At 46.0% G+C, this 27,548-nt stretch overlaps 1 protein-coding gene across 1 annotated transcript in view; it reads right to left on the reverse strand.

Annotated features, from left to right (window-relative positions):
* The window catches only part of LOC144492987 (polycystin-1-like protein 2), a 139,521-nt gene that overhangs the window by 91,662 nt on the left and 20,311 nt on the right, over window positions 1-27,548 (reverse strand). Inside the window, exons 6-13 of the mRNA XM_078211742.1 lie at window positions 24,657-24,886; window positions 14,469-14,873; window positions 13,846-13,965; window positions 13,140-13,189; window positions 10,693-10,861; window positions 6,640-6,847; window positions 3,716-3,836; window positions 236-380 (exon numbers count right to left, since the gene is read on the reverse strand). Coding sequence (XP_078067868.1) covers window positions 236-380; window positions 3,716-3,836; window positions 6,640-6,847; window positions 10,693-10,861; window positions 13,140-13,189; window positions 13,846-13,965; window positions 14,469-14,873; window positions 24,657-24,886 — 1,448 coding nt within the window. The remainder of the gene's footprint in view (window positions 1-235; window positions 381-3,715; window positions 3,837-6,639; window positions 6,848-10,692; window positions 10,862-13,139; window positions 13,190-13,845; window positions 13,966-14,468; window positions 14,874-24,656; window positions 24,887-27,548) is intronic.

Here is a 27,548-nt window from a genome sequence, read left to right on the forward strand (position 1 = left end):
CACATCTTATCCTCTTGCTCTTAACATACTTGTAGAATGCCTTGGGGTTTTCCTTTATCCTGTCTGCCAAGGCCTTCTCATGACCCCTTCTTGCTCTTCTAATTTCCCTCTTAAGTTCCTTTTGTAAGCATTTCAGTTGATTCAATTTGGAACTGTTTGCTATGAATCAAATAATTATTCTTTTCAATATTGTTCAAAAGCAGTGCTGGTTGTAAAGAAGATCAGTCTGACTTACCTACTGCTCTCACTTTTAAAACTGGAGCAAACTTAACCAGTTCCTCATTTCCCAAGACCAACACATTTGTGTTTTCCTTCATTAATGTCAATGATTCCTGAGCGATGTTTTGTTGTTTGATAATACAAGCAGAAGGCAGCTTGATCTAAAACAAGAAATATACCTACACGTTACGAGATTTTCAAAAGTAAAATAAGATTAAATGTGATGCTAATTGTCACGATGATGCCTCGTGGGCGGCACGATGGCACAGTGGTTAGCATTGCTGCCACACAGCGCCAGGGACCCGAGTTTAATTCCGGCTTCGGGTCAAGGTCTGTGTGGAGTTTGTACGTTCTCCCTGTGTCTGCATGGGTTTCCTCCGGGTGCTCCGGTTTCCTCCCACAGTCCAAAGATGTACGAGTGTTGGGGGATTAGCAAGGTAAATATATGGGTTACGGGAATAGGGCCTGGGTGGGATTGTGGTTGGTGCAGACTTGATGGGCCGAATGGCCTCCTTCTGCACTGTAGGGATTCTGTGATTCTGTGATGTGTCACGTGCAATGTGGAATATTAATCGTTAATTCATCTGCTGGTGTAATGTTTTGGATTGCTTTTTTAAAAATAAAAGAAGCAGCTTGAACTGCAAGAACACGAGATGTGATTTTAACCAAAATTACAGAGTGCTGGATCAGGCAGGAAAAGCTGTGTGAAACTCGCCGGCTTCACAGACGCTTATTTGCGCCTGATTAAACTGCACTTAAATTTCAAAGTGCTGGCAGGGATCACACAGCCAGCTGAAGGGGCGGGGCCTAAACACACCAGCAATTCTGGGACTCTGAAATTGGGCGCCCTTTATAAAGGGCACTGCCAAGGTGCCAAGTGAAAATGCCTAGCCTAGCCCCTCAACCTTGAGGTCCAACATGCATCTCCGCGCCCCAGCATGGTCATCACGGCTGGTTTTTGCTTTTGAAAACCAGTATGATTTGCATCGGCATGATGTCACGCTGCTGGGTGGGCAGGGTGGGCAGGTGCGAGTGGTGCATTGTGGGCAGATTATAGCGTCAAGCCTAGTTAGAACATAGAAAAACTACAGCACAAACAGGCCCTTCGGCCCACAAGTTGCGCCGGTCATGTCCCTACCTACCTAGGCTTATATATGGGCTTACCTATAACCCTCAATCCTATTAAGTTCCATGTACTCATCCAGAAGTCTCTTAAAAGACCCTATCGAGTTTGCCTCCACCACCATTGACGGCAGCCGATTCCTCTCACCCTCTGAGTGAAAACTTACCCCGACATCTCCTCTGTACCTACTCCCCAGCACCTTAAACCTGTGTCCTCTTGTAGCAGCCATTTCAGCCTTGGGAAAAAGCCTCTGAGAATCCACCCGATCTATACCTCTCAACATCTTGTACACCTCTATCAGGTCACCTCTCATCCTTCATCTCTCCAAGGAGAAAAGACCAAGCTCCCTCAACCTATCCTCATAAGGCATGCCACCCAATCCAGGCAACATCCTTGTAAATCTTCTCTGCACCCTTTCAATAATTTCTACATCCTTCCTGTAATGAGGCGACCAGAACTGAGCACAGTACTCTAAGTGGGGTCTGACGAGGGTCTTATAAAGCTGCATCATTAACTCCCGACTCCTGAACTCAATCCCTCGATTGATGAAGGCCAGCACACCGTACGCCTTCTTAACCACCTCCTCTACCTGCGAGGCTGATTTAAGAGTCCTATGGACCCGGACCCCAAGGTCCTTCTGATCCTCTACACTGCTAAGAGTCTTACCCTTGATATTATACACCTTCATCCCATTTGACCTGCCAAAATGTACCACTACACATTTATCCAGGTTGAAGTCCATCTGCCACTTCTCCGCCCAGTCTTGCATCCTATCTATGCCATGCTGCAGCTTCTGACGTCCCTCCAAACTATCCACAACACCACCAACCTTCGTGTCGTCGGCAAACTTACCAACCCATCCCTCCACTTCCTCATCCAGGTCATTTATGAAAATGACAAACAGCAAGGGTCCCAGAACAGATCCCTGAGGCACTCCACTGGTGACCGACCTCCATTCAGAAAAAGACCCATCTACAACCACTCTCTGCCTTCTGCAGGCAAGCCAGTTCTGGATCCACAAGGCAACAGCCCCTTGGATCCCATGCCCTCTCACTTTCTTGAGAAGTTATTCCATTTAAACTTATTAAAATATATCTGGCAAGATCAGCCTTGCGCCCGAAAAGGGTATGAGGCTGATCTCTATATTTAAATGCTATGGTAGATTGTCATGATGGCCTTGACCATGGCCTTGCTGTTAGAATCGGATGCCAAAGAAGCCCCCTGAGCGGTCAGGGGCAGAGGGAGGGTGTATGTTGGGCAGTGCTAGTCTGGTACTGTTGGCCTGGCACTCTAGGACTGCACCCTGGGCACCCTGGCACTACCAGCCTGTCACCTTGGTAGTGCCCACCAGACACTGGACAGTGCCAAGGGGGCAGTGCCAAAAGGGTGGGGCCTGAAGGGTGGGGCCAGACCATTTAGTCGGGGGCGGGGGGGGGACCACTGTACACTTTGCAAAGCGATTGGTCGGGGGGGAGGGGGGAGACTGCTGCCATTCTGCAACAGCGATCAGTGGGGGTTGTGGATTCAGCCACGATTGGTCTGTGCGGGGGGGGGGGGGAGAAGATGGGTCTGGGCAGGAGGGGCAATGATCGGCTGGGGAGCCATGTGGTAGCATGGTGGGGGTGCAGTGATGGACAACGATGGCCGTCTATAGCTGGGGGGAAGGCTGTGACAGATCTCTGTGTTCACAGGACACAGAGATTTGCACAGGCACAATGGTGCCCTCTGCTGCTATCAGCCGGCTTTTGGGCGAGCTAAGCCCTACCCACTTCCCCTACTTGTGGAAACCAAATTTTGCTAATTTGTTTGACTAAGTCAGGTTAGATTCGATTTTTAAGTCGCTCAAAGAAACTTAATTTCTTCTGTTTTCACGCTTGTTCAGAACTTAGAATGTTTTTGGTAAGATCGCCCCACTGTCTCCAGAAAAACAATTAGCTTTCATCATCCGCAACACCCGGAATTTCAAGACCACCAAAGGAATGTCAGAACTTTTTTTTTTCATGCAGGCTTTAACTCTAATCAATCCCACTTCCTCCACCCTGTAATTTGTTCTATCTTTACATGCTCGTGAATATCAGTGTATGTCATGGGTACCGGGCAGTGTCTTCACTTTTTACTAAGTCTTATATTTTTACCTGAGTGAGTTTTTAAGACTTAAAACTAACCCCTTACTTGTTAACGCAAGAAATCTGGCTGGCTGATTTCTTCGATAGTTTTAAATATTGTCGTACTGAATTGAAAAATTACAACTTTTTCCAATAAGTTCAAACTCCATTATAGCCAACTTCAGGAGCGGAAAAGAGGAAATTATTCACCCCACCAGACTTGGTTATAACACAATATAAATTAAGTTGCCTGTTTTTCCCCCTTTACCTGTTGGTTTGAAGGATTCACTCTGTACCATTTATATTTGATTGGATTCTTGCAATCTTGACAATCGACAGTCAATGTAACGTTTTCTGAAGAGTCAACTGGATTGCAGTTGTTCTCACATCTAAGATATTGCACAGGAAAACTCGGTTTCATCTTCAACTTAATGACTGCTATAGACAACCAAAGTTATTCCAACAAAAGATTTATCTTTCACAGGAGCATAAACACTTGGGGATGTTTCACTGTGTAGCTGCTTTATAAACACAGGCTGTTGTCATATTTTGAGGATATCAAGTGTAATTTTTGAATAAATGAGAAGTCATATTTGGATTGCACACATTTTCTACTTAGGTGACCATTGCTAATATTCCTTCAGGGAACCTGGTCGATTTCCTCTCCAGATCTCACAACACTCTGCCCAAAAAAATCAAGGGGGTGTGTTTCACGCTATCATGCGGGGAGGTGGGGGGCTGGGGGGAGGGGGGGTGCCTCAACACGCCAGCTGCACTGAGATTGGGGTACCATCTTTAAAGGGTGCCCTGATCAGAACAGGAATAAACCTCCCCCCAAGCTCACCACGGGGGTCTCAGGGGCTCCCCTCCCCACCCCCAATTAGAGTAGGCATTTCTCGTCCCCCTCTCTCTCTGATCATCCCTTCCTCCCCCAAATCATCGGTTCCTTCCCCTCCCAGCCCCCAATCATTGGCCCTTTCAACCTTCCCCTGATCGTCAGCCCCTTCCCCGCATCCTTCTGATCATTGGCTTCTTTCTGTTCTCTGTTCCCCCCACCCCCCCTTCCGCCCGATCATTGGCTCCTTCCCCCTCGGCCCCCCCTTCCTGCATCCCCTGCCTCTCTATCCACTCCCAATGCACAACCAAATCTGAATGAAACCCCCCCTCCCCATGAAACTGCCACTGGGGCCCGCCAGCCCCTTGGCACAGGTTGGCAATGATAGGTTGGCATGGGCATGGTGCCACCCTGGCGGTGCCCTGTGCCAGGTGGCATTGCCATGTCACTGTCTGGCCACGCCCCTCTCCCCGGGGGCTTTATTCACCTTTATGCCCCCGGGGAGACCCTCACGACAAGTTCACATCCAGGGTGTAGCTGTTGTAAATGTCACTCTGGCGCTCGCTGAACATCTGGTGAGGGGGAAGTCCCGGAGACCATCCTTGCTAGTGACATGCTAATGTATTGGCATGAGCTTCCCATGGCATGTTTCATGCCACTCTGCCAATGAGGGGGCTGGAAAATTGGATTTGGAAACTCGCCAGCGTGAACTGTGCTTTTTGCGTCTCTCTGGATTTTGTACATGCGCCTCGGACGGAGAACATGGGCTCAAATTCATTCCATGTCAGAATTGACTGACAGTTGGATGTGTCTATTTCCTGGGGTTACCTGTGCCCTCATCATCAAATCTGAGTGGACTTCAAATTTATGCTGCTTGACTATGGGTGAACTAAGTCCAAGATCTGATTATAGTCTCATTCTTATTACATCATGCATCCTGCACCATCTTCTGGGACAATAAATCCTTATAATGTCAGAGAACAAAATTCAGCTATTGGTGGGTTCTAAAATATCACAATCTCTGGACTGATGCCATTATACCCATTCCATTTATATTACCTTAACTTTGTTGCTTATGGTCTGTGTTCATTCTTCGCATCTTTCCAGGGAAAAATATCGAGAAAATACTTCTTGGCCAGAATGATTTCAATGGGAAACAACAAACTACAAACCACAATGTCTAATGATGTCCATTCATACCTCAGTATGAATTCAACTCTAAAGTAAACTGATAGAAGGGCGGCATAGTGGCACAGTGGTGGCACAGTGTTCAGCACTGCTGCCTCACAGTGCCAGAGTCCTGGGTTCGTTTCTCGGCTTGGGTCACTGTCTGTGTGGAGTTTGCACGTTCTCTCTGTGTCTGCGTGGGTTTCCTACGGGTGCTCCGGTTTCCTCCCGCAGTCTGAAACATGTGTGGGTTAGGTGCATTGACACGAACAGGCACCAGAGTGTGGCGACTAGGGGAATTTCACAGTAACTTCATTGCAATGTAAGTTACTTGTGACTAATAAATAAACTTAGCTGTTGAGGATAACAGTCTAGAACTGAGAGCCTCTAATCTAAGCATGATTCAGTATACACATACTAAATGATAGCCATCTAGTAGGCGGCTGGAATTTCTGTCATGCCAAGCATGGAAATGATTAAAAATAGCAAAAACAAAAATCTGCCAGGAAATGCTACCCCTGGGTTAAGTAGTACTCAATGACAAAGCATTTGAAATCCAAACCAAGACTATGATTAGATCTGATATATATTTTGGGCAGCACGGTGGCACAATTGTTAGCACTGTTGCCTCACAGCGCTAAAGAATCCGAGTAATTACTCTACTGCTGCTATTGACATGTTAGATAGGGCGGCACGGTGGCACAGTGGTTGGCACTGCTGCCTCACAGCGCCAGGGACCCGGGTTCTATTCCAGCCTTGGTGACTGTCCGTGTGGAGTCTGCACATTCTCCCAGTGTCTGCGTGGGTTTCCTCCAAGTGCTCCGGTTTCTTCCCACACTCCGAAGATGTGTGGGTTAGGTGGGTTGGCCATGCTAAATTGCTCCTTAGTGTCAGTCGGATTAGCAGGGTAAATATGTGGGGTTACGGGGATAGGGCCTGGGTGGGATTGTTGTTGGTGCAGGTTCAATGGGCCGAATGACCTTTTTCTGCACTGTAGTTGTTCTATGATGATGATTCTGTGATATTTATATAAAGTCTGCAAACTAACCATGTGATAGTATTACTGAAATTGGATTGCAGATTGCTTGGATATCTGCTATCATTTGTGCTAAGCAGCATATGAAAATGACTTAGCTCACTAACTAGCCATCCTGCACACAGTAATCCTCGATCCAAATGTTATCCCATACCTGATGTTCATGCCCTTTTTGCTCCTCTTGGTGAAGATCAGACACTTCTCTGCCGTACTGTTCATTGTGCCAGGTTTACTTACAGTTAGTCTGATTGAGATGAAAGAGTTAGGTGGAGGTAGGCAGGACGGATGGATGGTCAGATCCTGATGCACTGTATCAATATGGTTGTTCTGCACACAGGTGTCCCACAATGGCCAGCATACACCTTCAAAGACAAGAGATAACGTGTAGAAAACAATGAAGCCCCATCTGTTATTGATATGTGAGTCAGCTGCAAATTGTGTTTGTAACTGAAAAAGCATTAGGGCTAATCATAAAAAAAATACATTGTAACCTGAGTTTGCCCGGAGACACTCATTGTGAACCACCACCATTCTACATCACAAGGGTTCTGCTGTCAGCTCATCAGTGTCAGTTCCAACCTGAACGCCTGGTTCACATGATACACACTTAACATCAGTGCAAAATCAAAATCACTTCTCATTAACACTTCACTGTTAATGTGCCCAACCGTAAATAATTACATCCCGGGGTGATTTACTTTGGTGCTTGAACTAAAATTAGGTGATCTTCCATCATGGCGTTGCAGACGAGAGGCCAAGACCAAAGGCACTTTACAGGTCAGGAACGTTTTTTGGGGAAACAGCATCACTGAGCTAAGGAGGCAGGAAAGAGAAGGTGGTAGAGAGGGAGAGGGAAAGGGGGGAGGAGGGAGGGATATTAGAGACCCTTCTACCCACTCCATCATTATTTCCTTTCTCACCCACAGCTTTAGGATAGATTTTTACTGGCACTGTTAGGTGGAAAGAGAGCGACGGTGCCTTTATAAATATCATGGTACTGGAGCGACGCGCCTTCTTGCAAGCTGTGCCCTCCAATTCTATCTTTCACTCTCGTTTTATGCTTTTAAAACTCTACAAAGTTGATCTTTCTCTACACCCTAGATATGACTGTAACACTACGTTCTGCACTCACTCCTTTCCTTCTCTATGTACGGTATGCTTTGTCTGTATCATGCAAGAAACAATACTTTTCACTGTATACTAACTAATACATGTGACAATAATAAATCAAATCAAACCTGACTGCTCATCCCCATTTCTGATCCATCCAATGGCAACTTCGATAGGCCATTCCACTGGATAGCTGGAGAGTCTGCCTAACTCAGACAGGGAAGGTCTTCTCAATGTGTATATTGGGGTCTGCTGATGTACATAGCAACACAATTTCCATTTTAGATACCATTGGGAAGGGCAAACATTGTGCACTCTCTGCACAGACTCAGCTGGTGGTCCAGCTGAAGAGGAGGCCAAGAGGTTTCTTGCAAGGTTTTTTTTTGCAGGCCTGGGAGGACGAAGAATGCTCCTTTGGACCCCACCTAAACAACCTGGGCTCCTCCCACACTGGCAAAAATCAGGAACACACCTCAGCTCCCCTACCCCAACCTAATGGTCGAGAGCTTCACGTTTCTAGGTGCCCAGATTACCAACAACCCATCCTGGTCCCTCCACGCCAACGATATAGTTAAGAAAGCCCACCAATGCCTCTACTTTCTCAAGAGGCTAAGGAAATTCAGCATGTCCGTTACGACTCTCATCAATTTTTACAGATGTACCAAAGCATCCTCTCCGGATGTGTCACAGCTTGGCATGGTTCCTGCTCTGACCAAGACCACAAGAAACTACAAAGGGTTGTGAACGTAGCTCAGTCCATCACGCAAACCAGTCTCCCATCCATTGACTCCATCTAAAGTTCCTGCTGCCTCAGAAAAGCAGCCAGCATAATTAAGGACCCTGCGCACCCTGTACATCCTCTCCACCTTCTTCCGTCGGGAAAAAGATGCAAAAGTCTGAGATTACGTACCAACCGATTCAAGAAGCTTCTTCCTGCTGCCATCAGACTTTTGAATGGACCTACCTTATATTAAGATGATCTTTCTATGACTGTAACACTACATTCTGCACCCTCTCCTTTCCTTCTCCCTTATCTACTCTATGAACAGTATGCTTTGTCTATATAATGCACAAGAAACAATACTTTTCACTGTATCCCAATACATGTGACAATAATAAATCAAAACAGATCAGGCCCATGGATGTACCTTCTTCCCAACCCCATTTGGCCAGTTATCTGGCTAGGAGCATTTATTTTTTACCCAGTCTTGTGGTGTGAGTTATGGCTCAGTTGTTAGCACGCTGAGGCAGAAAATTGTTGATTTAAGCTCCATTTGAGAGACCTACATTGATACTGTCACTCATAAAAAAGGGATAATCATGATGAAACGGGAATGCAGCAAAGATAGTGCCATTAATTAACATGCAATCTGAAGATGATATTCAAGCATTCCGCTTGAAAGTTTATTTATTAGTGTCACAAGTAGGCTTACATTAAAACTGCAATGAAGTTACTGTGAAAATCCCCTAGTCACCATACCTGACGTCTGTTTGGGTACACTGAGGGAGAATTTAGCATGGCCAATGCACCTAACCAGGACGTCTTTTGGACTGTGGGAGGAAACTGGGGCACCCGAAGGAAACCCACGCAGAGAACGTGCAGACTCCGCACAGACAGTGACCCAAGCTGGGAATCAAACCCAGGTCCCTGGCACTGTGAGGCAGCAGTGTTAACCACTGTGCTACCATTCCGCCCATGTTTCAGATCACTAAATGGGCAAATTCTAGAATCAATTATCAAAGAGAAGGTTGTGATGTAGGCAGATTGGAAGATATAATTGGTAAGAGTCAGCATGGACTTACAAAAGGATAGTTATGCCAGAGCAATTTAATAAAACTTTTTAATAAATAATAAAAAGTATAGAAAAAATTAAGAGTGTAGATGTGATATTCATGAATTTGAATAAACTTTTGATAGCTGATAGAAACTAATCTTATGTACTTGGGTACTGATGGTTCAGATGGATTGAGTTGTTGGGACAGGTGGAAATTTCTCTGAATGAGTGGTCACATGGATCAGAATTCCACAACATTTTCAGGAATTGCCCAGAAGTGAATAAAGGTGAGTTCACCTCCACGTTCACGGATGACACCACGCTGGCATTACTATTTAATATAGTGCTAGATGGGCCCAAACTACAGGGGAACAAAACATTTGGGAGGGTCTACAGACCAATTCATCTCTGCAATTTAATGTAGATAAGTGTAAAGGACAGAGGGTGAATATCCACAAGGAATTTCTCAATTGACTGCTGTACTTCGAATCTCCAGAGAAATGATATCAATTAAACCATTTCTCTGGGGTTTCTGCTAAAGTTACAGTCAAAACTCACACTCATATACTCAGGACTATGAAATAGGCAAGAAGGACTACATGATAAATGCGACTGATGCAGATTACCTAAGAAAAATGGATCAAAGAAATTAGCAGTCGAGAGCTGATGAACTATTGGGACATTAAGCAAACATCCAAGGATTGTCAAAAAGGCTGAGTGAAATAATCCTGCTTTGGTTGGACCTGAAGCAGGTAGCTCAGGAAGCTACGTTGGAAAAGGTACTTCGGTCAATTTAACCGAAATGGTTCAGTGCAATTTAGTATAATTTTTTAAAATTCATTTGTGGGACATGGGCGTCGCTGGCTGGCCAGCATTTATTGCCCATCCCTAGTTGCCCCTGTTCAGAGGGCAGCTGAGAGTCAATTATATTACTGTGGCTCTGGAGCAGCATGAAGGACAGAACAGGTAAGGGTGGCAGATTTCCTTCACTAAAGAACATTCGTGAACCGGGTGGGTTTTTCCGACAATCAACAATGGTTTCATGGTCATCAATAGATTCTTAATTCCAGATATTTTTTTATGGGATTCAAATTCCACCATGGTGGAATTCGAACCCGGGTTTCCAGAACATTAGTTGAGTTTCTGGATTCATAGTTTAGCGATAATACCACTAGGCCGTCGCATCCCCTGAATCACATAATTGAAGGTAGGTGGTGATAACTTTGCCAAGATTAACAAAGATGTTTAAAATAATTAGGATTGCATTATACAGATTTTAACCAAGCGAGCATCCTTAAATTCCAAGTGCTTCAGCAACATACCACATGACCACTGGAAAGCCATTTCACTGCTGCCATTCATGTCACGACTCTTCGATTTTCTTCCACTCAAAACAAGCTGGGAGAAAGGATTTGCCACCTCGAGTTGGCCACCATTAATTTTAGCTTGAAGTTTTTCTAGTCTTTCATCTGGTTCCCTTTTCAGAACTGACTGAAAAAGAAAAAGGCGGCAAAGCTTTCTTTTGGCCAAGTTGATAAATTGAAAAGCAATAATGACCCAGCGCTTCATTTGAAGGGCAATAATATTGTGCGGGAATCTAGAACTAAAAGGCTCAGTTTGAGAATGAAGGGGTCTCCTATTCAAGACAGAAATGAGGAGGAATTTCTTCCCTCAGAATCTATGGAATTCTCTTCCACAGAGGACAGTGCAGACTGGATCATTGAATACATTCAAGGCGATAAACAGATTTTTGATCTACAGTTGAGACAAGAGTATTGTGGAGCAGATAGACAGTAGAGTTGAGACCACAATCAGATCGGTTATGATATTATTCAATAGCTGAGAAGGTTCAAGGGGCTGAGGGGCTTCTATTTCTCATCTTCTAGGAACATAGGAACAGGATGAGTCCATTCAGCCTCTCAAGCCTGCTCCACCATTCAACTGGATCATGACTGATCATATTCCTCAGCGCCACTTTCCCGCACTATTCCCACATCCCTTAATGTTATCCATCTCTAGATATCTGTCAATCTCTGTATTGCATCTTCTTATATTAATGTGATTACTGAAAGAAGCAATGGGAACATGAAGATGGACTATTTTATGCAGGAGGGGCTAGGATTGAAATTCAGTGCCTGAGAGTGTGGTGGAGGCAGATTTACTTGAAGCCTTCAAAAGAGGGTTGGATAATTATCTAAAGAGAAAACATTTGTGTGGGGGGGTGGGCACAGGGAAGACACAGAGGATTGAGACTAGGTGGGTTTCTCTTGCAGAGTGCTTTCCTAGACACAACGGGCCAAATGGCCTTCTTCTGTGCTGTCACCATTCTATGGGCTGCATGTTATGCCCCCTCTGGGGCAGTTGGCAGGGACAGGAGACTCCCATGGCAACCCCTCCACTTGTTCCTGGCACCACCCCTACCCCCATGATGATTTTACCCAGACACTGGGAGGGTCTGCCCACCCAGGGCCAATTGATACCCATTAATGGGTAGGATTTCCCTCCTTTAGCATAGGGTTGCCAACCCACTAGGATGGGCTTGAGGTTTCTAGGATTTGAAGATCAATCTCCAGAAAATTATATCATCAGGACATTAAAAAGTATTGCTACTGTTTGTAATTTTCTTTGAGCATTTCTCTTTACCAGATACAAATATATTGAAAATGGAGGAAGAAAAGGCTATTTGGATGCATCCTCTCCAATGAGGGCAGAAGGCCCTCCTCAAGCCAACTAATGGCCTGATGGCTGTTGAATGGATGCAAAGTGAACCAGCAAAGTGGGGACGTGCGTTCTAACATTACCGCGCCCCGTCCCCCCACCACCAGCTTCCCTCTCCCCCTTGCCCCTGCCCCTCCCCCACCCACCGGTCGGCAAAAGATTCAGTCCTGTGGTTCTACAGCGGTGGAGTGGGAGCGGTGCAGAGTCAATGGGCAGAATTTTACAGCCTCTCTCGTCCCGAAAACCATGAAATCTCACCCGAGGTCAACGGACCTTTCCATTGTCCGCCCCTCGCCTGCTCCGATTCCCGTGGCCGGCGGGGCGGTAAAATTCCAGCCAATAACTCCACAGATAGAATCATATAATTTACCATGTTAAAAGCATGTCCCAGTGGAGGTGTGCAATTGTTTATGAGATTGTGACCAAGGGTGTAACGTTAGAGGGGATCATCATGTGACATGTGCAAAGCTATGAAATGCTGAACAATACCTAATAATCTGATTAAAATAACAGATAAAAGCAAATTACTGCGGATGCTGGAATCTGAAACCAAAAGAGAAAATGCTGGAAAATCTCAGCAGGTCTGGCAGCATCTGTAAGGAGAGAAAAGAGTTGACGTTTCGAGTACAGATGACCCTTTGTCAAAGCTCTCCTAAACAACAGCTTAATAACAGTTAATAACAGCTTTGACAAAGGGTCATCAGGACTCGAAACGTCAGCTCTTTTTTCTCCTTACGGGCACTGCCAGCCCTGCTGAGATTTTCCAGCATTTTCTCTTTTGATAACCTGATTGCTTTATTTCTCCAATCTGACAAGAGAGGGAGAGAGGGATATTTCGGTTTCAGAAAAGCAAGGTGTAAGCAGGTTTTAGTAACATCACTGTGACCGTAAATTAACAAGAAATTCTGTCGCAGATCCAACAGGAGAGGAATTTTAGATTGCCAACTGTCAGAAGGATCTGTAGAAAAGGGAAAATTAGGTCGACCGAACAAATCTTTCCCACACAAGTTTTAAATGCTTACAAACAGAATTATAAATATTAATAGCTTACTTCTGCTGGAGACATTTTGGATGGATCCTTGCTTTCATTGTGTGAGGAAGCTAGCGAAAATAAAAGAAGTTCAGGTGATTCTCAGTGATTACAACAACAACTTGTATTTATATGGTACCATTATCATAACAAAGAGGTCTTGCGGCGCAGTGAATTGTGTCCCTGCCTCAGTCATCACGACTGAACAGCTATGTGTTTCCCGGCGGCGTGGGGTGAGATCAATGGGAAATCCCATTGACAGCAGCGAGATCAGAAGATCCCACTGCTGGCCAGTGGCGCGCTGCCTCCTGCCGCTAAGAATAACGCCACGGGGAGGCCAGAGAATCCCAGCGAACATGTTTTGGCTACATTATGAACACTCCTTCTTGGCCATCATGTCCTTGGGTGGGAGTCAAACTCAGAGCTTCTGGATCAGAGGCAAGCCTGTCACCAATTGTACCACAAGACCTCACCAGGAGCACACCAAAGATATGTTCAAGACACCAGGGTGGGACTGGAATCCAGAGGGAAGAGTGTTACCATTGAGTCTAGATTGACATCCTAACTATTTATATTAGCTGAGTATGAGGTGAATAGATATAAGAAGCATGGTTCTGTGTTACATTGATGATCCAAACTGAGAGAAGGTACAAGGGGACAAAAATCTCCAGGGACTATTCGATGCACTAATGTTATTTTTAAGCAAATAAAATTTTGAAAGGGTTACCTCTAGCATCCATACCATGGTGTGTCAGAGCTGAAGTATTTGCCACAACAGTGATGTTTCCAACATTAAAACTAACACGAGAAAAGGCGTTGACAGCTTTCCCTCTAACTAAAAATGTACCTGCAGGTAGACAGAAAGTAAAGATGAGATCAGCAGATTAGGCGGTCAAATTGGACAGTGATTTCTTGTTTTCATTTATATTGTTGACCAGTTGAATAAGCAGTTGTGTTTTCATCAGGACCAGGAAAGATTATTCAATCAAATTCACCTTAGTGATAACACATTAAGGATAATGGCCCTAAATCCATAGGAATTATTCTGGTTCTTCCCCAGACTATAGACCTAAGTACCTGAAAATGGCTATGTGCATCATTTCCCCAAAGTTTCTGCTGGTCTCCCTCAAGATTAACAGCACAATGTGTGGCCACAGTTCTGACAATTTAATAGTTATAAATGTGCCCATGTCCACATGTTAACTTCTCCATTTTATATCAATCTTGGCTCTAGTCAATCCTCATCTGATGCATAATCATAGAAACATGTCATGATTCAGTTAATAATAACAGGTAAATACAGACATTCTGGTAAACTATTCTGCTGAAAGGCAAGGGAAAGTGTGTTACCTTCAGAATTCATTTGAATGCTGTAAGCCCCCAGTTTTCCATCAGGATTTTCAATAGCTTCAGAAAAGGTCTCATTGGAACCAATAAATTCAAACTGCAACTCAATTGGGGCACCAGACGAGACTGAGACGTTAATGGTGAGATCATTTCCCAATTCCAAAACAGTCGAGTTTACCGTAGCCACCAAATCCTTGATTGGCTCCACCAACTGAACTGTAATATCCTGAGATACTTCTTGTGTTGTCACATTATTCTTGGCTAGAATGGTTAGCTGATGTATGCCTGGACCTATCTGATGCTGGGCAGCACTTTCCACTGTGGCATTCTGAGGAATATTTCCTTGGAACGCAGTGAAGGTGTGAAGGGTGACAGCTCCAGCTTGGATAATATAGGTCACATCAGTACCTGTGAAAGAAGAAAGCTGTGAATAATTACTTTAACCTCATTTAACCCGACTTTTTAAAGAGGTCAACATCATAAAATAAGTCGAGCTTTATATTCCATACATATTGCAAGATAATTTCATAGGATCTTCCTGAAGTTTTGCTGTAACTTCAGCAGAATATCAGTCAAACTCTCAAGAAACAGATATTTTCATCCACAAATGCAGCAGCTCTAAGTGTTTTGCTGATTTCTGATGGAGTCACAACAGTAAATCTGAGACCCAAGCAGAAGGGAGGCAATGGCCTAGTGGTATTATCGCCAGAGTATTAATCCAGAAACATAGCTAATGTTTTGGGGACCCGGTTCAAATCCTGCCATGGCAGATGGTGGAATTTGAATTCAATAAAACATATTAAGAATCTACTGATGACCATGAAGCCATTGTCAATCATCAGAAAGACCCATCTGGTTCACTAATGTCCTTCAGGAAAGGAAATACTAGAGGCAGGTACAATTTTGTCTTTTAAAAAGCATTTAGACAGTTACATGGGAAAGCTGGGTATAAAGGGATATTGAGCAATTGGGACTAACTTAGTGATAAAAACTGGGCAGCATGGACAAGTTGGGCTGAAGGGCCTGCTTCCACGCTGTAAACCTCTATGGCCTGATGAAGAAGCAGTGCTCCAAAAGCTCGTGATTCCAAATAAACCTGTTGGACTTTAACCTGGTGTTGTGAGACTTCTCACTGTGCCCACCTCAGTCCAACGCCGGCATCGCCACATCTTTGAAATCTGTTGTCCTTACCTGGTCTGGTCTACATGTGACTCCAGAGCCACAGCAATGTGGTTGACTCTTAACTGCCCTCGAACAACAAGAGGGTGGGCAATAAGTGTTGGCTAGACAGTGAAGCCCATGCGAATGAATAAAAAAAGCCCTCCAGGTGACAGTATTATTTAAAGTATGACTAATTTTCAAACAACCATAAACTTTCATTAATTATTATAATTGTATCCATACGATAATCAATGCTGCTTACCCTTGAAACAAACATTTTTTCTTTATTCATTCAAAGGATAAGGGTTTTTGCTGGCTTGGCCAACATCCATTGTCCACCCTCAGAAACCTGTCCCTTTTGACCTATCTGTTTTTTGAAGGTTCTCTACCAAAGATTTTTGGCAGTGACAAACTTAGTCACAAAACTCTAAGCTGCTCTCAACAATATTATTTTGATTTGATTTGATTTGATTTATTATTGTCGCATATATTAACATACAGTGAAAAGTATCGTTTCTTGCGCACTATACAGACAAAACATACCGTTCATAGAGAAGGAAACGAGAGAGTGTAGAATGTAGTGTTACAGTCATGGCTAGGGTGTAGAGAAAGATCAACTTAATGCAGGGTAAGTCCATCCAAAAGTCTGACAGCAGCAGGGAAGAAGCTGTTCTTGAATCGGTTGGTACATGACCTCAGACTTGTGTATCTTTTTCCCAAAGGAAGAAGGTGGAAGAGAGAATGTCTGGGGTGTGTGCGGTCATCAATTATGCTGGCTGCTCTGCCGAGGCAGCGGGATAGAGTCAATGGATGGGAGGCTGGTTTGCGTGATGGATTGGGCTACATTCATGACCTTTTGTAGTTCCTTGCGGTCTTGGGCAGAGCAGGAGCCAAACCAATCTGTGATACAACCAGAAAGAATGCTTTCTATGATGCATCTGAAAAGGTTGGTGAGAGTCGTAGCTGACATGCCACATTTCCTTAGTCTTCTAAGAAAGTAGAGGTGTTTGGTGGGCTTTCTTAACTATAGTGTCATCATGGGGGGGTCCAGGACAGGTTGTTGGTGATCTGGACATCTAAAAACTTAAAGCTCTCGACCCTTTCTACTTCATCCCTGTTGATGTAGACAGGGCATGTTCTCCTTTACGCTTCGATGACAATCTCCTTCATTTTGTTGACATTGAGGGAGAGAGTATTGTTGCCGTACCAGTTCACCAGATTCTCTATCTCATTCCTGTACTTTGTCTCGTCATTGTTTGAGATTCAACCCACTATGATGATGTCGTCAGAAAACTTGAAAATTGAATTGGAGGGGAATTTGGCTGCACAGTCTTAGGTGTATAAGGAGTATAGTAGGGGCCTGAGAACACAGCCTTGTGCGGCACCGGTGTTGAGGATGATCATGGAGGACGTGTTGTTGCCTATCCTTACTGATTGTGGTCTGTGAGTTAGGAAGTTCAGGATCCAGTCGCAGATGGAGGAGCCGAGGTCCAGGCCACAGAGTTTGGAGATGTGTTTCATGGGAATAATAGTGTTGAAGGCTGAGTTGTAGTCTGACATCGGTGTTCTTGTTATCTAGGCGTTCCAGAGTTGAGTGCAGGGCCGGGGAAATGGCGTCTGCTGTGGACCTGTTGTGGTGGTAGGCAAACTGTAGTGGATCTAGGTAGTCCGGGAGGCTGGAATTGATTCGTGCCACGACTACCCTTTCGAAGCACTTCATGATGATGGATGTCAGAGCCACCGGACGATAGTCATTAAGGCACGCTGCTTGGGTTTTCTTAGGTACCGGGATGATGGCCGTCTTCGTGAAGCAGATAGGGACCTCAGATTGTTGTAAGGAGAGGTTGAAGATGTCTGTGAATACCCCCGCCAGCTGATCCACGCGGGATCTGAGTGCACGTCCGGGTACCCCATCCAGGCCAGTTGCTTTCCGTGGGTTGACCGTCAAGAAAGCTGGCCTGACATCTGCAATGGTGACCTCAGATACAGGTTCATCCAGGGCTTCCAGGGTGGAGGGCATGCTCTCGCTGGCCTCTTGCTCAAAACAGGCGTAGAATGCTCATCAGGGAGGGGTGCATTGTAGCCAGCAATTTTACGTGCCTTCATCTTGTAGCCTGTTATGTCTTGAAGACCTTGCCATAGTTGGTGGGGGTCAGTGTGGCTAGCTTGGTCCGGTATTGTCTTTTGGCATCTTTGATGGACCTCCTTAGATTGTATCTGGCTTTCTTGTATAGGTCAGTGTCGCCTGACTTGAACGCTTCAGACCTGGACTTCAGGAAGCAGTGGATATCCCTGTTCACCCATGGTTTCCAGTTGGAAAACACACAGATTTGTTTATTTGGCACACAGTCTTCTACACACTTAGTAATGAAATCAGTTATTGTAGTGGCGAAATCGTTTTTCCCCATTCTCGCCTTCGGTTGACTCTCTAGGTGTGGTGAACCATCGTTGGTTCCCACTGGATAGTACTGAGCCAGGGCTGGCCAGTACTACAAGGATGTACATATGTTACTGTTGGATTGTACTACTGTTGCTGTTGGGTTAGGGTGGGGTTGTTACACCTGTGTTTGTTACTGTTGTGGCACATCCCAGTCGGGCTCCGCCTCCTGGGAGAGGTATAAGAGTCCCTGCTCTGGCCGGGACCCCTTCAGTCTGGGATAGTGTACATAAGTTCTGATAGCTTCATTAATAGTTAATAAAAGCCTTCATTTGCTGAAGCTTCGAGCCTCGTGTCTAAATTGATGTGCATCAATTTTATTAACTATTATTAAACTCTCGACGGAAGAAAAAAGAAAGGAGAGTATGGAGCAAATTCTCAAGCCAGAACGTCTGACGTTAGATCCACGTGCGGTGGGCGCTTCTAACACCTTCGACCACTGGCTGAAGTGTTTCGAAGATTACCTAGCAGCCTCCGCAGCGGTCACTACAGATGATAACAGACTCCGGGTCCTCCATGCGAGGGTAAGCGACACAGTCTACCTCGCGATCCGTGCGGCCACCACTTATCCTAGGGCCTTCGAGCTTCTAAAGAAGCGCTATATAAAACCACCTAATGAGATACACGCTCGTTACCTCCTCGCTACGCGACGTCGGCAGTCGGGCGAAACCATGGAGGACTATGCCAATGAGCTCTTACAGCTAGCCAGGGGTTGTGACTGCAAAGCTGTGTCGGCTGAGCAGAGCATGTACGACCTCGCCCGAGATGCATTTGTGGCCGGGGTCGGGTCATCATACATCCGTCTCAAACTGCTGGAAAAGGGTAATCTCAACCTTACCCAGGCCATCGAATTAGCTGAAATGCTCGAGTCGGCTTCAAAGAGCTTAGTCTTATATCCAGAGGACCACGTGGAGACAACGTGGCAGGAGCAGTCGCAAATCCCTCCTCGCCCCTCGGGCTCGAAGTGCTGTGTTATGGCGTGCTCCCATTTGGGCCAGACGACGGCGGCAGTCCCATGCGGCCCGCGGTGCTATTTCTGCGGAGGAGTAAAACATACCCGACAAAAGTGTCCCGCTAAAGCGGTAATCTGCACCGCATGCGGTAAAAAAGGTCATTATGCTAAGGTGTGCAGATCGAAACCCAGGAACGGCAGTGCGGCCTGCGATTCTTCGGAGCTGGGATCATCACCATCATCGTCGAAGTCGTCGCGGGGTTCATCCACGTGCGAGTCCAGGACGACGCCATTACGGTCGACGGAGTCAGAGGAGTATGACCACCAGGGGTCGCTGAGTTTGGCGCCCTCACCCACGTGCGATTCATGGGGGCGGCCAAGTTGGTCGACGATGACCACGAGCGACCAGCAGGGGTCCTCAGCATCGACTTCAGCTGCCTGCAGTGGGGTTCATGAACCAACGGTGGCGCGATCATCCTGGACCAGGCTAAGCCTCATAGGCTCGATCGTTCAATGATGGATATCCAGGTAAACAATCATGTGCTTTATTGTCTGTTTGACAGCGGGAGCACTGAGAGCTTTATCCACCCTGACACTGTGAAGAGGCGTGGACTCCAGATTCAACCTGCCAAACAGACAATATCTATGGCATCAAGGTCCCGGTCTGTTGCCGTGCTAGGGAGTTGTGTGGTAACCTTGAAAGTACAAGGCACAGTTTACGAGTGCTTCAAGCTCCTTGTGTTGCCGTATCTTTGCGCACCAATACTTCTCGGACTAAACTTCATGGTCCACTTGAGGAGTGTGATCCTACAGAACGGTGGGCCACTCCTTTCGCTGGCAGTGGGAGAACAGCTGCAGTCTCCAAATTGCCCAACGCGCCCTGCCTGCAATCTCTCTACGTTAAAGATCACCACAGCCTCTTTATTTCAGAATCTGGTACCAGGCTGCAAGCCCATCGCTACTAAAAGTAGGCGTTACAGCACTGAGGATCGGATCTTCATCAGATCTGAGGTTCAGCGACTCCTCAAAGAAGGGATCATACAGCCCAGTGTTAGTCCGTGGAGGGCACAGGTTGTTGTGGTCAAGAGCGGGAACAAACCCCAGATGGTCATTGATTACAGTCAGACCATTAACCGATATACGCAGCTGGATGCGTATCCTCTCCCGCGCATATCTGATATGGTCAATCAGATTGCGCAGTACCGGGTGTTCTCCACCATAGACCTCAAGTCCACCTACCACCAACTCCCTATTCGCCCAGAGGACCGACAATACACGGCTTTTGAGGCGGATGGTCGCTTGTATCATTTTCTTAGGGTTCCCTTTGGTGTCACCAATGGGGTCTCGGTCTTCCAGCGTGCTATGGACAGAATGGTGGACCAGAACAGGTTGCGGGCTACCTTCCCGTACCTGGATAATGTCACCATCTGCGGCTATGATGAGCAGGACCATGACACAAACCTCCAAAACTTCTTACGCACTGCATCTCGGCTGAACTTGACCTACAACAGGGAGAAGTGTGTGTTCCGTACGCGCCGTTTAGCCATCCTGGGATACATGGTGGAAAACGGGGTCATTGGCCCTGATCCAGACCGTATGCACCCCCTTGCTGAACTTCCCTTGCCCGCTAGTGCAAAAGCACTGAGAAGATGCCTAGGCTTCTTCTCCTATTATGCGCAGTGGGTCCCCAACTACGCGGACAAAGCCCGTCCGCTTATTAAGTCCACGACTTTTCCCCTAACGCCAGAGGCCCAATTGGCCTTCAAGAAATTGAAAGACAACATCGCGAAAGCCACGATGCACGCGGTAGACGAATCCATCCCCTTTCAGGTGGAAAGCGATGCATCTGATTTCGCCCTGGCCGCCACACTTAACCAGGCGGGCAGGCCCGTCGCATTTTTTTCCCGCACCCTCCAAGGTCCCGAAATTCGGCATTCAGCGGTGGAAAAGGAGGCCCAGGCCATTTTGGGGCCGTCAGACACTGGCGCCATTACCTGGCGGGAAAACGGTTCACCCTGATCACGGACCAGCGGTCCGTGGCGTTCATGTTTAACAACACGCAGAGGGGCAAGATCAAGAATGACAAGATCTTGCGGTGGAGAATTGAACTCTCCACCTATAACTACGATATCATGTATCGTCCAGGGAAACTCAATGAGCCCTCGGATGCCCTCTCGCGCGGAACATGCGCTAGTACTCAGGAGGATCGTTTGAACGCTCTCCATAATGATCTGTGCCATCCTGGGGTCACTCGGCTCTACCACTTTGTCAAAGCCCGCAACCTGCCTTACTCGGTGGAGGACGTCAGGTCGGTAACAAGGAGCTGTCGGATTTGCGCGGAATGCAAACCGCACTTTTACCGACCTCACCGGGCACATTTGGTCAAGACCACTCGTCCCTTCGAGAGACTGAGTGTTGATTTTAAGGGCCCCCTTCCCTCAACAGATCGGAACGTGTACTTTCTAAACATAATCGATGAGTACTCCCGGTTCCCGTTTGTTGTCCCCTGTTCGGATACATCCGCTGCCACGGTGATCAAGGCATTCCGTGATCTTTTTACCCTGTTCGGGTACCCCAGCTATATCCATAGCGACAGGGGCTCGTCGTTCATGAGTGATGACTTGAGGCAATTCCTGCTCTCATACGGGATTGCCTCTAGTAGGACCACGAGTTACAACCCTAGGGGTAATGGACAGGTGGAACGAGAGAATGCTACAGTCTGGAAGGCTGTCCTACTGGCGTTGAAATCCAAAGGTCTTCCAGTCTCCCGTTGGCAGGAGGTCCTCCCTGATGCGCTTCACTCTATCCGTTCCCTCCTGTGTACGGCAACCAATGCTACTCCCCACGAGAGGATGTTCTCATTCCCTCGGAAGTCTTCCTCGGGGATATCTTTACCAGCTTGGTTGACATACCCAGGACCCGTCCTCCTGCGGCGACATGTAAGGGCCCGCAAGTCCGACCCCTTGGTCGAACAGGTCCACCTCCTCCACGCCAACCCTCAGTATGCCTATGTGGCATATCCTGACGGGCGAGAGGACACGGTCTCGATCCGAGACCTGGCGCCTGCAGGGGACGTAGCAACTCCTGTCGCTCCCATACCCCTAGTAACAAATCCATTATCTCTCATTTCTTCCCCAGACACGGCGCGGGCAGCATCGGGACCATTGCTTAACAATTTTACTCCAATGCACAGCTTGCCTGAGCCCCGAAGATGGTCGCCACCGCAGGGCGTGTCAGGATCCCCTGCACTACCGTCTCATCAGGGTCAACCGGCCTGTGAGTCTGTGGAAGAACAGCTGGACGCCGTTTTGGGGAGAACGCCACTGCAAGTGCCTGCTCCGGTGTCACCGCCGGTATTGAGGAGGTCACAACGACGGTGCGGTCCCCCTGACCGTCTGAACTTATAGACTGCTGACACCTTATTCTGTTTTTGTACCCCGCCGGCCTTTGTTCTCAAAGGAGGGGTGAATGTGATGAACCATCGTTGGTTCCCACTGGATAGTACTGAGCCAGGGCTGGCCAGTACTACAAGGATGTACATATGTTACTGTTGGATTGTACTACTGTTGCTGTTGGGTTAGGGTGGGGTTGTTACACCTGTGTTTGTTACTGTTGTGGCACATCCCAGTCGGGCTCCGCCTCCTGGGAGAGGTATAAGAGTCCCTGCTCTGGCCGGGACCCCTTCAGTCTGGGATAGTGTACATAAGTTCTGATAGCTTCATTAATAGTTAATAAAAGCCTTCATTTGCTGAAGCTTCGAGCCTCATGTCTAAATTGATGTGCATCACTAGGTAAATTTCTTTATTACAGAGTTGCAATTCCATGATCAAAATGTCCTATCTGAACCATGCTCGGTGCCTCTCTCTGGCACCTGGTCCTCATTTAAGGACATAACCCTCTCCGAGCACCCTCTCCTTTAAAATCCTTGCATCTCTCATCATCCCAATCCTCACAGTAATTTGTTTGCTATGATCTTCTCTCTATTCTTCTTTGTTGATCTTTGTGACTTTTCATCAACAGTGATATCATTGAATCTTAGAAGGAGGTGCTTGAGACTTCAGATGTTGGAGATGTTCACTGCTAGATATTTACGTGACACAGATATTACCTATTTCTTATCTACCTATTTCTTATCGTGGGAGGCACAGTGGTTAGCAACTGCTGCCTCACAGTGCCAGGGACCCAGGTTTGATTGCCGGCTTGGGTCACTGTCTGTATGGAGTCTGCACGTTCTCCCGTGTCTGTGTGGGTTTTCTCTGGGCACTCCGGTTTTCTCCCGCTGTCTGAAAGACATGCTGGTTAGGTGCACTGGCCATGCTAAATTCTCTCTCAGTGTGACTGAACAGGCGTTGGAGTTTGGCAACCAGGGGATTTTCACAGTAACTTCATCATCATAGAATCCCTACAGTGCAGAAGGAGGCCATTCGGCCTATTGAGTCTGCACCAACCACAATCTCATCCAGGCCCTGTTCCCGTAACCCCACATATTTACCCTGCTAATCCACCTGACACTAGAGTTAATTTAGCATGGCCAATCAACCTAACCCCCACATCTTTGGACTGTGGGAGGAAACTGAAGCACTCAGAGGAAACCCACGCAGACACAGGAAGAACATACAAATTCCACACAGACAGTGACCCGAGACCAGAATTGAACCTCGGTCCCTGGCGCTGTGAGGCAGCAGTGCTAACCACTGTGCCACCGTGCCGCCGTACTGTGCCACCATGCTGCCCTAAAATATGACTCCAAGATTAGAATCCCTACAGTGCAGGAGGAGGTCATTCAGCCCATCAAGTCTGCACCAACCACAATTCCACCCAGGCCCTCTCCCCATAACCCCAAATATTTACTCTGCTAACTCTGACACAAGGATTGTGGTCAGTGCAGACTCGATGGGCCGAATGGCCTCCTTCTGCACTGTAGGGTTTCTATGTTTCTATGTTTCTATGTCAATTTAGCACGGCCAATCAACCTCACCCACACATTTTTGGACTGTGGGATGAAACCGGAGCACCCGGAGGAAACCCACGCAAACACGGGTAGAATGTGCAAACTCACACAGACAGTGACCCAAGGCTGGAATTGAACCCAGAGGCACAGTGGCACAGTCGTTAGCATTGCTGACTCACAGCGCCAGGGACCTGGGTTCAATTCTGGCCGTGGGGGGGTCACTGTCTGTGTGGAGTTTGCACATTCTCCCTGTGTCTGCATGGGTTTCCTCCGGGTGCTCCGGTTTCCTCCCACAGTCTAAAGATATGCAGGTTAGGTTGATTGGCCATATTAAATTGACCCTACTGTCAGGGGAATTAGCAGGGTAAATGTGCTGGATTACGGCCTGGGTAGGATTGTGGTCGGTACAGACTCGATGGGAAAAATGTACTGCAGAGATTCTATGAACTTCATTGCAGTTTTAATGTAAGCCTACTTGTGACACTAATATATAAACTTTAAATTTTAACCATGCCCGAACGTTGTCAAAGTCTTGCTCAAGGCAGCTATGGGGTACTTCTTACAACATTTTTTCATTATGACCTACACTGCTCATGAAATGAGAAGTGCAAGTTATTTTATACCATAGGATAAACACACGCATAAAATATGCATATATTCATATTACTATACGTGAAAAGTAAACTGTACCTTCTTCAACTTCAAGCTGAATCCACAATGGATCTCCATAGAGAACTGTGCAGTTATTAACGTCCTCCGATTGATTAACATTGCAACACTTGATGATTCCAAAACCACTGATTGGCTGTTGGATGGATACAGTTTCCTGGGCTGTCACATGCCATTCGCTAGTTGTACATTCAATATTGATGGTGAAGAGGCCCGGGGTCATGTATCTGTGTGTCACATTGCCAGAAGGCCTTTGGAAAACAGTGAAAGTTATCCAGTTGAATTCAGGAGAATCACATTCTTATCATAAACTCTGTGCTGGTCAAGTCAAGGCAATACCTTTGTTACATTTCCTTTGGGGAATGCGCTGGTGTAGTGGTATTGTCCGTGGTTTCGTAATCCAGAGATCCAGGGTAGTGCTCTGGGGACCCAGGTTTAAATCCCACCACAGCAGATGGTGAATTTTGAATTCAATAGAATTCTGGAATTAAAAGTCTAATGATGACCACAAAACCATTGTTGTAAAAACCCATCTGGTTCATTAACGTCCTTTAGGGAAGCAAAGCTGCCGTCCTTACCCAGTCAGGCCAACGTGTGACTCCAGAGCCACAGCAAAGTGGTTAACTCTTAACTGCCTCTCTGAAATGACCAGGCAAACCTCTCAGTTCAAGGGCTAGGAATGGATGATAAATGCTGGCCCAGCCCTTGAATGAATAAAAAAAATGTGTATTTGGAATATATTGCTGCCAAAGTAGGATCTTTTATAATATATCCAGGTTTATCACAAAGCTTCATATCTGGTCATTCTATTAGTTTGCAGATTTTTAAATTTGAAAAAAAAAGAATGTTGCAAAAGAATTTCATTCTAGTCTGAAAGGAGCCGGAGGACCTTTTATGAGATATATTTCAAACTCATCCCAAAGTACAATCTCAGTCAATCCAGAAAAAAAAACTTCTGCTTTTAATATTTAATAATGTCACGTTACTGGTATTGTTGACAGTGATTCATTTTTCCATGATTGTATTCTGAAGTGTTTGCAAACCAGAATAACTGGATGAGTCAACCATTTATTGTTATTTAACATGTCAATAAAATCAGAGAAAATGAAGTCAATCAGATAGGTCAGTGGATGGTACACTGATAGCATGGTATAAATAGGGTGCGGTTTTCTGCTTAGGTTACACTTCAGCTACAGAGACCTCCAGCTGAAAATAGAATGAAATTTTCACAGTAACTGCATTGCAGTGTTCATGTAAGCCTACTTGTGACACTAATAAAACTTAAATAAAATGATATGGGTTGAATCCTCCACCTCTCAATGGCATTTTCAATGTTCTTTGCCATCAGTGATGCAAATAGCAAGAGTTCTTTGACAAAAGAAGTTAAAGACAAGACAGGACAATGTGGTACATGTGATATGGGTGGACCTTCAAGAGGCCATAAGATCATGAGATATAGAAGCAAAATTAGGCCTTTTGGCCCGTCGAGTCTGCTCCACCATTCAATCATGGCTGATAAGTTTCTCTACCCCATTCTCCCGCTTTTTCCCTGTAACCCTTGATCCCTCTACCAATCAAGAACCTATCTATCTCTATAGATAAAGGCAAAATACTGCGGATGCTGGAATCTGAAACAAAAACAAAAAAATGCAGGAAAATCTCAGTAGGTCTGACAGCATCTGTGGAGAGAGAATAGAGCCAATGTTTTCGAGTCTAGATGACCCTGGATGGACCCTGGATGGCTCTATTCTCTCTCCACAGATGCTGTCAGACCTATCTATCTCTGTCTTAAATGCACTCAATGATCTGGCCTCCACAGCCTTCTGTGACAATGAATTCTACAGATTCACCACCCTCTGGCTGAAGAAATTCCTCCTCATCTCAGTTCTTTGGTAATGGTTAATTGTTAACAGTAATGGTTTGACAATGTGCCCCATAAAAGACTCACAGTGAAGGTCAGGAGCATGTTGGAATCAAATTGGATTGAGAAAGGGTTTCAAAACCACAAAAAAAGGGTGGTAGTTAGGGACTGCCAGCAAGTGAGGAGTGCAGTCCTACAGGGATCAATGCTGGCACTACTGCTGTTCATCATATTCATGAATTAAATGGACTCAGAATGGAAAGTATGCAGTTGAAACCTGAAGGTACTGAATTGGGGTGTGCAGCAAATAATGTGGAGGACTGAACCAAACCACACAAAGATATCAATAAACTGGCTCGCAGTGTGGGTGGATAAATGGCAAATAAAATTCAATGCAGTGAAGTGTGAGGTTGTTAGGTGGAGTAAGGAGGCTATTTATTCCTGGGAGGGAAACAATTAAATGCAATACAGAAGTAAAGAGATCTGGGAATATAGATATATAAATCACTCAAAGTACAGCTCAAGTAGGCCATACGGGTAAGGATTAGAGGGATATGGGCCAAACATGAACAATTTGGTCTAGCTGGGAGGGCACCATGGTCAGCATGGACCAGTTGGGCTGAAGGGCCTGCTTTCATGCTGTATTTCTCTTTGACTCTCTCTCTTTCTCTCTCTATAATAAATGCAAAAAAGAAAAATTATGTAGAATGTTGGTCAGATCACATGCTGTGACACTCCGGTCTCCATTTTACTGAAACATAGAAGCATTAGGGCAAGTGCAGAAAAGATCTACAAAGATGTTACCAGAATTGAGGGGATAGAACTTAAACATTGAAAATAAGAGCACGGGTCGGCCAAGGAAAATTGAAGAGGCTTGGTTCTTTTCTTGGGAAAAGAGAAGGTTAAGAAAAGACTTGATGGAGATCTTTAAGATTAGGAAGTGGTTCATAATAGGGACAAGGAGGAATAAATCAGATGTCGATTAAAGAGGAATTGCTCTTCACAGAGAGTGGTAAGAATGTGGAAATCGATGTCACGTGGAGTTATTGAAG

This window comes from Mustelus asterias, chromosome 4, assembly GCF_964213995.1.
Source record: "Mustelus asterias chromosome 4, sMusAst1.hap1.1, whole genome shotgun sequence".
Classification (NCBI taxonomy): domain Eukaryota; kingdom Metazoa; phylum Chordata; class Chondrichthyes; order Carcharhiniformes; family Triakidae; genus Mustelus; species Mustelus asterias.